Source organism: Malaclemys terrapin, chromosome 25 (genome assembly GCF_027887155.1).
Source record: "Malaclemys terrapin pileata isolate rMalTer1 chromosome 25, rMalTer1.hap1, whole genome shotgun sequence".
In the NCBI taxonomy this organism is placed as follows: domain Eukaryota; kingdom Metazoa; phylum Chordata; order Testudines; family Emydidae; genus Malaclemys; species Malaclemys terrapin.
Genome location: NC_071529.1, coordinates 3,433,536 through 3,444,594, shown reverse-complemented (window position 1 = coordinate 3,444,594; position 11,059 = coordinate 3,433,536). Strand labels below are relative to the sequence as shown.

Sequence of the window (11,059 nt, the reverse complement as noted above, 5' to 3'; positions counted from 1 at the left end):
CCTTAAAACCTTACATAATTACGCACAAATATTTACACACGCAAATTCTTTTTTGACTAATATCCCTTGCACTGCTCTAATTATTTTTTTATAATACTGTACCCTGATTACATTCCCATTTTGTATAATCGAACGCAGTCAAGTTAACTTCCAGTAGAAACCCCATATATATAGTGATTTTGATTACAAACATTTCTGTGGAGAAAATCAGCAACATAATCATCCGGCCCGAGCATCATGAGATTTTCCCAGGGCCCCCCAAGTTGCCCGAGGCCCCTGGGCATGGGCCCCCTGTGCGTTAATCCACCACTGCAATGGCTGCGGAGCTCAGGATCCCGCTTCCCAGAATGCCCGGAATGCCGGGCGGAGACGGAACACGCAGGGAGCGACCACCAGAGCCAATCAGAAGCCAGCGTTCGGAGACAAAGGGCTCGGTTTACAGTCGGTTGTTGGCTGTTGGTGGAGTGGAGCGGAGGGAGACGCAGCACAGCCTGGAGGTGCCCATTGACACTGAGACTGAAGACCTGGTAAGGATCCCCACGTGTGCTTGTTTTCCTTGTGAATTTCAAGCCGGCCAAGGAGTACAGGGCGGCATCAGCCCCTAGAGAACTGATACTCAACTCCCATTCTGCTGCGCAGGGGCTGGGAGGGAGCTGGTTGGGGGGGGGGGGGGGGAGGGTCGGGCCCCTTGTAAATGCTGTTATTGTTGATGGGTTATTAGTCTAGTTGCTCCTGTTCTTTCCTTAGCCCCAGGCCTTTCTTCCCTCTGCCCAATAAGCTCCCTCACTTGTTGTGTTGTTCCTGGGGGGATTGTGATAGATTTGTACCCCTTGTGCCTGGACGATGATCCTCGTCTGTTATTGGGCGCTAAACACTTCCCCAGGGCACAGCGGCCCTTGTGACTCAGGCGCTAGGAGGGGCCTCTTGGGGTGGAGTCTGCAGGTGCCAAGAGAGTCCTGCACTTCGGAGGGAAGAATCCCAGCACCGCTACAGGCTGGGGACCGACTGGCTAAGCAGCAGTTCTGCAGAAAAGGACCTGGGGATTACAGTGGATGAGAAGCTGAATACGCGTCAGCAGTGTGCTCTTGTTGCCAAGAAGGCTAACGGCATATTGGGCTGCATTAGTAGGAGCATTGCCAGCAGCTCGAGGGACATGATCATTCCCCTCTATTCAACGTTGGTGAGGCCACATCTGGAGTATTGCATCCAGTTTTGGACAACCCCCCCCACCCCACCACAGAAAGGATGTGGACACATTGGAGAGAGCCCAGTGGAGGGCAATGAAAATGATCAGGGGGCCAGAGCACATGATTTATGAGGAGAGGCTGAGGGAACTGGGCTTATTTAGTCTGCAGAGGAGAAAAGTGAGGGGGGATTTGATAGCAGCCTTCAACTACCTGAAGGGCGGTTCCAAAGAGGATGGAGCTCAGCTGTTCTCAGTGGTGGTAGATGACAGAGCAAGAAGCAATGGTCTCAAGTTGCAGTGGGGGAGGTCTCAGTTGAATATTAGGAAACACTATTTCACTAAGAGGGTGGTGAAGCACTGGAATGGGTTCCCTAGGGAGGTGGTGGAATCTCCTTCCTTAGAGGTTTTTAAGGCCCGGCTTGACAAAGCCCTGGCTGGGATGATTTAGGTCCCTTCCAACCCTGATATTCTATGCTTCTAAGGACCCAGGTTCCATCTCCCTGAGGGAAGAAGCTCCACTGAGCAGCAGGCAACAGGGCAAAGCCTTGAGCCAGGCCTCAGGGCAGGGGTTGCAGGGCTTTGGCTTCTCTTTCTGGCTCTGCCACTGCCCTGCTGTGGGGCCCTGGGCAGGTCACTTCCCATCTCTGTACCTCAGTTTCCCCGTCTATCCAGTGAAGGGATAGACACTTCTCAAACTCAGTTTGAGCAGTAGTGAGTCTGGATCAGACAATGAATGTTAAACCCTCTGAGCTCAGAAGGATAGTGAGTGGGTGTTTGGGAAAGAACTACTGATTTCCTGTTGGGCTCCATCCACAGCCAATAACTAGGGCTGTCAATTGTAATTTCAATGTATTATCCATATTTTTGTGGATTTTTTTATAGTTTAAAATATATTGATTTCAGTTACAACAGAGACTACAAAAACAACGAGGAGTCCTTGTGGCACCTTAGAGACTAACACATTTATTTGGAATAAGCTTCCGTGGGCTAAAACCCAAATAAATGTGTTAGTCTCTAAAGTGCCACAAGGACTCCTTGTTGTTTTTGCGGATACAGACTAACACGGCTACCCCTCTGAAACAGAATACAAAGTGTACAGTGCTCAACATATATTATTATTTTTTATTACAAATATTTACACCGTAAAAAAGATAAAAGAAATAGTATTTTTCGATTCACCTCATACAAGTACCTCAGTGCAATCTCTTTATAGTGAAAGCGCAACTTACAAATGTAGACATTTTTTTTAAGATAACTGCACTCGTAAACAAACCAATGTAAAACTTTAGAGCCCACGAGTCCACTCAGTCCTACTTCTTGTTCAGGACCAACAAGTTTGTTTACATTTCCAGGACATAATGCTGCCCACTTCTTATTCACAATATCACCTGACAGTGAGTACAGGCATTTGCATGGCACTAGTGTAGCCGGCGTTGCAAGGAATTTATGTGCCAGTTATGCTAAACATTTGTATGCCCCTTCATACTTCAATTTCTAGAATGCACTACTGGGTTTTTTACAGTGCAAATAATAATAATACAGGTGCCCCTCCCCCCATCACACTGCTCCACTGCTGCTCCCACCTCCTGGCCCCCGCCCCCACCAAGCTGCCTGCCCACTGTCTGCTGCGCAGAGCGGGGGTAGGAGTGGGGGGCTGATGTCAGGGTGTCCCCGATCTGGTAGCTGCTGAGCTGGGGTTGAGGAACGGGGGCACCTGTCTGCTGTTGCCATTGGCTCAGAAGTGAAGCCTGGACACTTGGGTTCCCTGCCTTCTCAGGCCGGGGAGGGGGTGTGGCCCGGGGCTACAGGAGGACGATGCTTCTCCAGACTGACTACAGGTCTCTGTCACTGACCCCATTGCTCTAAGGGATGAGATTCCCTGGGGGTCCCAACATCGGGGGAGCTTCGGGAGCAGCCTGCAGGGTGAGCCCTGCCAGTGTGTGCAGAGCCCAATCCAGGTGCCCCCCCGGGGCGCGTGGGATGAGAGGGAGTCGCCCCAGCTGGGGGGCAGACAGGCCCATTGGCGAGAAGCTGCGTTGCCCCAGACTCACGGCTGCTCCCTGCTCAGTTCCAGGATGGACGTACTGAGGAGGATTTTCAGGAGAAAGGCTCCGCAGGTGGCCCTGGAGCCAGAGGGGGGCAGCTGCCAGCATCCCCAGACAGAGAGCTGCCCCTCCATCCCCATGGCATGGGAAGCAGCTCCTGGCCACCCCAGGAGATGGACCTGCTCGGCCTTGCTCACCAGGAGGAAACCAGCTCCCAGGGCTGGTGCCGAGCGGAGAGAGACGACATCCAGGCCGAGATGGAGGTGGCCCAAGTTCAGTCTGGGCAGGCAGGACACAGCCCACGGGAGGAACCAGGCAAGGCAGCTCTGGGTTTGCTTCTGCTGGAAGGCCAGCCCTCAGCCCAGCCGCGTGGGCCAGCAGGAGGCATCCCCAGGGCAGGAGCTGGGGGATCGCTGCCCCAGCAGCTCAACTGGTGCCGGAGGGGAGAGCAGCCGCTCCCTGCAACACGGAGGCCGAGTGCTCCTCCACTGCAGGTGAGGAGACTCCCTGGGCATGGGGAGGAGCAAGGGACCATTAACACCCAGTCACTCTGTCAGAGTCATTGGGGGGATCCCAGCCCAGGGGTCTGGCCTGAGCCACGTGAGCCCAATGGCGTCAGCGGGAGTCACAGAGCCACCCCCTGCAGTGGGGCATGGGGGGAGCTGCTGGGAAGTGGGTCCCTGATGCTTTGGGGCAACTCCCAGGAAGGACGGGACAGTGAAGGGCCTCATCTGTCATGGAGCCATAGGGCTTAGGGTCTCTGGGAGGGGCAGTGTGGGGATCTCTCTCCCATGGGGCCCTGGGGCTGAGAGGTCTGTGGGAGGGGCAGTGTGGGGATTTCTCTGCCTTTGGGTGCTTACATGGAAGGGGGAAACATTAAATCTTCTCTCCCTATCCCTTCACACGCCTGTCCTTCCTCTTCCCCCGTCCCCAGCAAGAGTCACCCTCTGCCCTTGTCTCTCTGACGCAGAGATCCCCACGGACCAGTCAGAGAAGAAGGACCTTGCCCCTGAGGAAAAGGCAGAGGAGGATGAAGATTGGGCCACAGAAGGAGAGGAAGAGGAGGAAGACCTAGAGACAGAGGAGGAGGAGAAGAAGCAGGAAGAGGAAGTCCTGACCACAGAAAAAGAGGAGGAGGTGGAGGACCTAGCCATAAAAGAGGGGGAGGACATGACCACAGAGGAGGAGGAAGACCTGGACACAGTGGAGAAGGAGGAGGAGGAGAACCTGTCTGCAGAAGAGGAAGAAGAGGAGGAGAAGGTTCTGCAGAAGAGGAAGAAGAGGAGGAGGAGGAGAACCTGTCTACAGAAGAGAAAGAAGAGGAGGAGGAGAATTTGTCAGCAGAAGAGGAGGAGGAGGAGGAGCTCTCCATAGACAAGGAAGAGGACTTGACCACAGAGAAGGAGGAGGAAGAAGGTGGTAAAGGAAGAGGAAGAGAAGGACGTGGCCCTGGTGGAGGAACATCTGATCATGGAGCAAAAGGAAGAAGAGAAGGATCTGGCCATGGAGCAGGAAGAGGAGCACCTGCCTATGGAGGAAGAGGAGAAGGCCCAGGCCACAGAGGAGGACAAGGAGGACCTGGACCAGAAGGAGGAGAAGGAAGAGGACCCAGTAATGGAGGACGACGAGGATGTGGCCATGCAGGAGAAGGAAGAGGAGGTACTGGCTATGGAGGAAAAGGAAGTGGAAGAGGATTAGGACTTGGCCACGGAGAAGGAGCAGGAGGAAGAGGACTTGGCCACAGAGGAGGAGGAGGAGGATGTGGTCATACAGGGGGAAGAAGAAGAGGCGTAAGAGGAGGTAGAGGACCTGGCTATAGACTAGGAGGACCCAGGAATGGAGCAGGATGAGGATGTGCCGATGCAGGGGGAAGAAGAGAAGGAGGTGGACCTGGCCATTGAGGAGGAGGAGCAAGAGGACCTGGCCAGAGAGGACAAGGAGGAGGAAAAGGAGGAGGAGAACCTGGCCACGGAGAAGGAGAGGGAGGACCTGGCTATAGAGGAGGAAGTGGAGGAGGGGGACTACCTGGCCAGAGAGGACAAGAAGGAGGAAAAGGACGAGGAGAGGAGGGAGGACCTGGCCACGGAGAAGGAGCAGGAGGAAGAGGACCTGGCCACAGAGGAGGAGGAGGAGGAGGAGGATGTGGCCATGCAGGGGGAAGAAGAAGAGGCAGAAGAGGAGGTAGAGGACCTGGCTATAGACTAGGAGGACCCAGGAATGGAGGAGGAGGAGGATGTGCTGATGCAGGGGGAAGAAGAAGAGGAGGGGGAGGACCTGGCCATAGGAATGGAGCACGTGGTCATGGACAAGAAAGCAGAAGAGGATGACTTGGATGAGGAGGAGGGCAAGGCCAAGTCCTCTTCCATCTCCATGGCCAGGTCCCCCTTGCCCAGATGTGTAAATAGGGCAGTAATGAGTAGGAGCAGGGGGGGAATCTTACCTCTCTCTATAGCATTGGTGAGAGAGATAATAGAATAGTGACAGCCAGTTCTGGTGTCCGTGTTTTAAAAGGATGGTGTTAAATTGGAGAGGGTGCAGAAACGAGTCACACAAATGATCTGAGAGCTGGAGAAAATGACCTACAGTGAGAGACTCGGATTGTAGGTGGGTGAAATTTAATGGCCTGGAACATTCAGGAGGTCAGATGAGATGATCCAATGGTGCCTTCTGGCCTTAAGCTCTATGAAGCTCTATGAAGCATCGCCTCCCTCCACCCCTCCACGCCCCGCTCCGATGTGCTTCACCGCACAGAAGGGTGGCCGGACAGCCTAGAATGACCCTGCTCCAAAGCGGCCCTGGTGGAGAAGACAGCGGTGAGTGAGAGACGGCTGTGGGGACCTGGCGGGAGGGCAGGAGACCTCGGACAAGGAGGGGGCTCCCCTGGGCAGGGCACTGGAGGGGACAGCAGAGAGCAGGGATTCCTGGGGCTGAGGTCTGGGCACCGCCAAGAGGAAATTCTGGGCGTCAGCGCTGGGGGCAGGTGGGGAATCGTGGGACTGGAGGGTACGTTGAGGCTGGGGGTGGAAAGGTAAGGGGCAGCTGCGAGAGGCTGGGCAAGGGCCAAGTTGGAAGGGAAGGAAGGAAGGAAGGAATCGGGAGGACAGGGCCCAGCTGTGTTGCCAGAGGATCCTGCTGGCTGTGTCTGGGCAGCCTCTCTGGGAAGTGCCCAGGGGTCAGTGGGGCCTGAATCTGACCTTCTCCTTTGGGTCTTACAGGAACTAACTGAGGAGCTGCCCCAGGACTCTGGGCCCAGCTCTGTCCTCTCCCGCTCCATGGACCTCACGTGAAACCTCCCGTACCAGAAGCTCCCGTCCGTCTCCCCCAGCTCCTGTGCTGCTCGCACCCAGAGACGTTGCCTCCTCCATGGCCAGGTTCTCCTCCACCTCCTGCACAGCCTGCAGTGATGGGTAAGGGAACCCGTGGCCACAGAGACCCCATGGGCACGGGTGGGGATTGAATCTGGGCCCTTCACCACGGGCACAAGCTCTGTCAGGCTCCTATTCAGAAAGCCATGGAAGGCTCTGCCTGCAGACACCCCCTCTCCATTCCCACTGCCAGACTCTTGCCCGTGGTGACAATGAAGAAGCAGGAGAACTTCTGCCAGAGAACCCCCGGGCTGCACAGACGGGTGTCACTGGGACGTCTCTGGGAGCCATTTCCAGTGTGTTCTGGTGGGGTCATTTTCCTTCTCGAATCCAGGGTGTGTCTGCTCCCAGAATCTCAGCCGGGGAGGCCACCCTGCAGAATATGGCCCCGCAGTTTGGCAATGGGCTGCAGGAGTCACCACGTAGGTGTGCAGCAGCCGTAGCGCCTGCACTGACCATGGACCAAAACCTGCAGCCCTGACAGCCCAGGATACCCCCAGGGATGGCAATGGGAGGGTAGCCTGGGTAACTAGCTGCTGGGCCAGGGCATATAGAGAGAGGACTCAGAGATGCAGCAAACCAATGGCCAGAGAAGTGAAGGATGTAAGGGAAAGAGAAGAGCTAGGACATCTGGGGAGCTGCGGCAGTCAAGGGATCCCAGCCGGAAGAGAGAAGATGGGTGGGTTAGAGACACAAAGTCCTGCATCTTGGTAGGGGTTAGACTAGATGAACCTTGCCAGGGGCAGTGAGTTATATGGGCCCGTGGTGCCCCGGATCCAGCTAATTCAGGGCCCGGGGGGGTCTGGCTTCACCAATGTTCAGAGCAGGGTTTCTCCCGGAGTCCCACCTGCCACCCCCACGCACCTCCCCCTCGCGTCTCTTCCTGCCCCCTGCAGCTCCGCCCTGCGCTCCCTGGCCGGCTGCTGCCACTGCAGGGTACAAGGGAGTGGCGCCGGGGGCAGTCTGAGGCGGCTGACGCGCCTGCGGAGGGAGGAGGCACATAGAATCATAGAATATCAGGGTTGGAAGGGACCTCAAGAGGTCATCTAGTCCAACCCCCTGCTCAAAGCAGGACCGATTCCCAACTAAATCATCCCAGCCAGGGCTCTGTCAAGCCAGGCCTTAAAAACCTCCAAGGAAGGAGACTCCACCACCTCCCTAGGTAACGCATTCCAGTGCTTCACCACCCTCCTAGTGAAATAGTGTTTCCTAATATCCAACCTGGACCTCCCCCACTGCAACTTGAGACCATTGCTCCTTGTTCTGTCATCTGCCACCACTGAGAACAGCCGAGCTCCATCCTCTTTGGAACCCCCCTTCAAGTAGTTGAAGGCTGCTATCAAATCCCGCCTCATTCTTCTCTTCTGGAGACTAAACAATCCCAGTTCCCTCAGCCTCTCCTCGTAAGTCATGTGCTCCAGACCCCTAATCATTTTTGTTGCCCTCCGCTGGACTCTTTCCAGTTTTTCCACATCCTTGTAGTGTGGGGCCCAAAACTGGACACAGTACTCCAGATGAGGCCTCACCAATGTCGAATAGAGGGGAACAATCACGTCCCTCGATCTGCTGGCAGTGCCCCTACTTATACAGCCCAAAATGCCATTAGCCTTCTTGGCAACAAGAGCACACTGTTGACTCATATCCAGCTTCTCGTCCACTGTGACCCCTAGATCCTTTTCTGCAGAACTGCTACCTAGCCATTCGGTCCCTAGTCTGTAGCAGTGCATGGGATTCTTCTGTCCTAAGTGCAGGACTCTGCACTTGTCCTTGTTGAACCTCACCAGGTTTTTTTTGGCCCAATCCTCTAATTTGTCTAGGTCCCTCTGTATCCGATCCCTACCCTCTAGTGTATCTACCAGATACACATGGCAGCCTGCCCTCCCCCACCCCCCCGGCAGGTGACTCCGAGTCGAATCTGAGGGAGCCGGGGGCTTATCCTGGCAGGACCTCCTGAGCAGCAGCGTGGCGGGGCTTGGGTGAGTGTCTTGTCCCTCTGGCCTCCCACCTCAGCCCCAGGGCAGCCTGCCTGCTGCACCCCAAACTCCTCATCCCTGGCCCAGCCCCACACCCTACACCCCCTCCCAGACCCCAACGCCCTGTCCCAGCCCAGAGCCTGCACCCAGCACCCAAACCCCCTCCCGTGCCCCCTCCTACACCCCAACCCTCTGTCCCAGCCCAGAGCCTGCACCCAGCCCCCAAACTCCATCCTAGAGCTTGCACCCCCTTCTGCCCCCCAACCCCCTGCCCCAGCCCAGAGCCTGCACCCAGCCCCCAAACCCCCTCCCACACCCCCTCCTGCACCCCAACCCCCGGTCCCAGCCCAGAGCCTGCACCAAGCACCCAAACTCCATCCTAGAGCCTGCACCCCCTTCTGCACCCCAACCCCCTGCCCCAGCCCAGAGCCTGCACCCAGCACCCAAATCCCCCTCTCACACCCAGCCCCCAAACCCCCTCCCATACGCCCTCCTGCACCCCAACCCCCTGTCCCAGTCCAGAGCCTGCACCCAGAACCCAAACTCCATCCCAGAGCCTGCATCCCAACCCCAACTCCCTGCCCCAGCCCAGAGCCTTCACCCAGCCCCCAAACTCCATCCTGCACCCCAACCCCCAGTCCCAGCCCAGAGCCTGCACCCAGCACTCAACCCCTGTCACACCCAGCCCCCAAACCCCATCCCGTACCCCCTCCTGCACCCCAACCCTCTGTCCCAGCCCAGAGCCTGCACCCAGCCCCCAAACCCCCTCTCACACCCAGCCCCCAAACCTGCTCCCGTGCCCCCAAACCCCTCCCGTACCCCCTCCTGCACCCCAACCCTCTGTCCCAGCCCAGAGCCTGCACCCAGCCCCCAAACCCCCTCTCACACCCAGCCCCCAAACCTGCTCCCGTGCCCCCAAACCCCTCCCGTACCCCCTTCTGCACCCCAACCCCCGTCCCAGTCCAGAGCCTGCACCCAAACTCCATCCCAAACCCCCTCCTGCACCCAAACGCCCTCCCTGAACCTTGCAGTCCCTTCTAACCCGATGGGTCTATAATTCTTTGATTCTAGCATCTGTCACCTAAAAAGCAGGGCTGGCGCGTATGGATTTCCTCCGCATCCTCTGCACTGAAGACAGAACTTTCTCCGCAATGGCCTGGTCTTCCTGGAGTGCTCCTTTAGCGCCTCGATTGCCTAGTGGCTTTGCTGACTGTTTGGCAGACTTCCTGCATCCCATGTACTTAACCAGTACTTTGCTGTTAGTTGTTGTGCCTTAGCTAGTTGCTCTTCACGTTCTTTTTTGGCCGTATTATACTTTGCATTTGACTTGCCAGAGTTTATGCGTCTTTGTATTTTCCTCACTAGGATTTGACTTCCAAAGTGCCTCTTTTACTAGGCTGTTTAGCCCTGGGGGCATTTTTTTTATCCTCGCACTGGTTTGTTTTTTATTTGCGGATACATGTAGTGGGAGCCTCTAGCATGGTGTTTTTAAACAGTCTCCGTGCTCTTTGCTGGCATTTCACCCTGGCGTGTTGCTTTTAATTTCCATTTAACGAGCCCCCTCACGTCTGTGCAGTTCCCCTTTCTGAGTTGAATGCCCCTGCGGTGGGTTTCTTTGGCAGTTCCCCCTTCAGGGCTGTGCCACGTAATTGCATCAGGGCTGCGATTCCTGAGAGTAACTACTCCAGCGTGGAGGCTGCGCAGTGAGAGCTCACACCGTGCACTGTCCTAAGCAGAGAACGTCTCCAAGGGCCGGCACTGCGGTACCGCTCCTCGTCAACGCCGCCCGGCTCCGCTGCATGTGCCCCGTCAGCCAGCAGGGGTTTGTTCTCGATTGTCACAAACGGGGGATAAAAGGACTCTCCTGATCTGTGTGAAGGGGACGTTACCAGCATTCAGCCAGTATTCACAGAGGCGCTGGGCGTCATCTGGCCCCTCGGCAGCTCGGAGCATAGGGCAGAAAGTGAAGTCACAGCCTGCGCTGATTCAATGTACTGCCCACCCGTTGCTCCCTTCCCCCACATGGCCTATTCCCTTTCCCCTCCCTCACCTGCCCCCCCAAACGGGGCCTGTTTGCAACAGCAGCAGGTGCGGGGCCAGGGGTAGGAACAACATTGACCCACGTATGTCACAGGGTTGGATAAGCTCAGATGAAAGCACATGGCCCCATTACTCTCTGGGAGGGGCCAGCAGGGGTAGGTCAGTGGCAGTGTGGGGGGGCACAGGGTCTCCTTCGCTCAACTCAGGGCACTGTGCGGTTAACAGGACACTTGTTTTCCTTGGCGACGACGTCATCTAGCCGTTCCTCCGTGATACTCCCCAGTGCAGCAGGGCTCTACCCCTGCACCAATGAACTACGCCAGGCCGCGCTGCAGGGACGGCGCGAGGAGAGGTGGCCGGGCAGCTTCCCCTCAGCAATCAGCCCCACGGCCATCGAGATGCTCTTTTAAAGTCACTTTCCCAGTCAGGAAGCTGCAGAGGGGCCGGAGT

General features: G+C 56.5%; 1 protein-coding gene across 1 annotated transcript; it reads left to right on the top strand.

Annotated features, from left to right (window-relative positions):
- Positions 1–356: 356 nt before the first annotated feature.
- Positions 357–9,900, top strand: LOC128829334 (ensconsin-like). Its single transcript, XM_054014714.1, has 7 exons — positions 357–527; positions 2,820–2,826; positions 3,279–3,725; positions 4,202–6,044; positions 6,447–6,638; positions 8,414–8,572; positions 9,641–9,900. The coding sequence occupies exons 1-4, from the start codon at positions 357–359 to the stop codon at positions 4,603–4,605; spliced, it is 1,029 nt and encodes a 342-aa protein (XP_053870689.1). The 3' UTR covers positions 4,606–6,044; positions 6,447–6,638; positions 8,414–8,572; positions 9,641–9,900.
- The last annotated feature ends 1,159 nt before the right edge of the window (positions 9,901–11,059 follow it).

Bases quoted from the DNA above. Each gene is read 5' to 3' on its own strand.
- LOC128829334 (XM_054014714.1), top strand. From the start codon at position 357: ATGCCGGGCGGAGACGGAACACGCAGGGAGCGACCACCAGAGCCAATC. The intron at 3,726-4,201 runs GTGAGGAGACTC...TCTCTGACGCAG, and splicing joins CGAGTGCTCCTCCACTGCAG to AGATCCCCACGGACCAGTCA.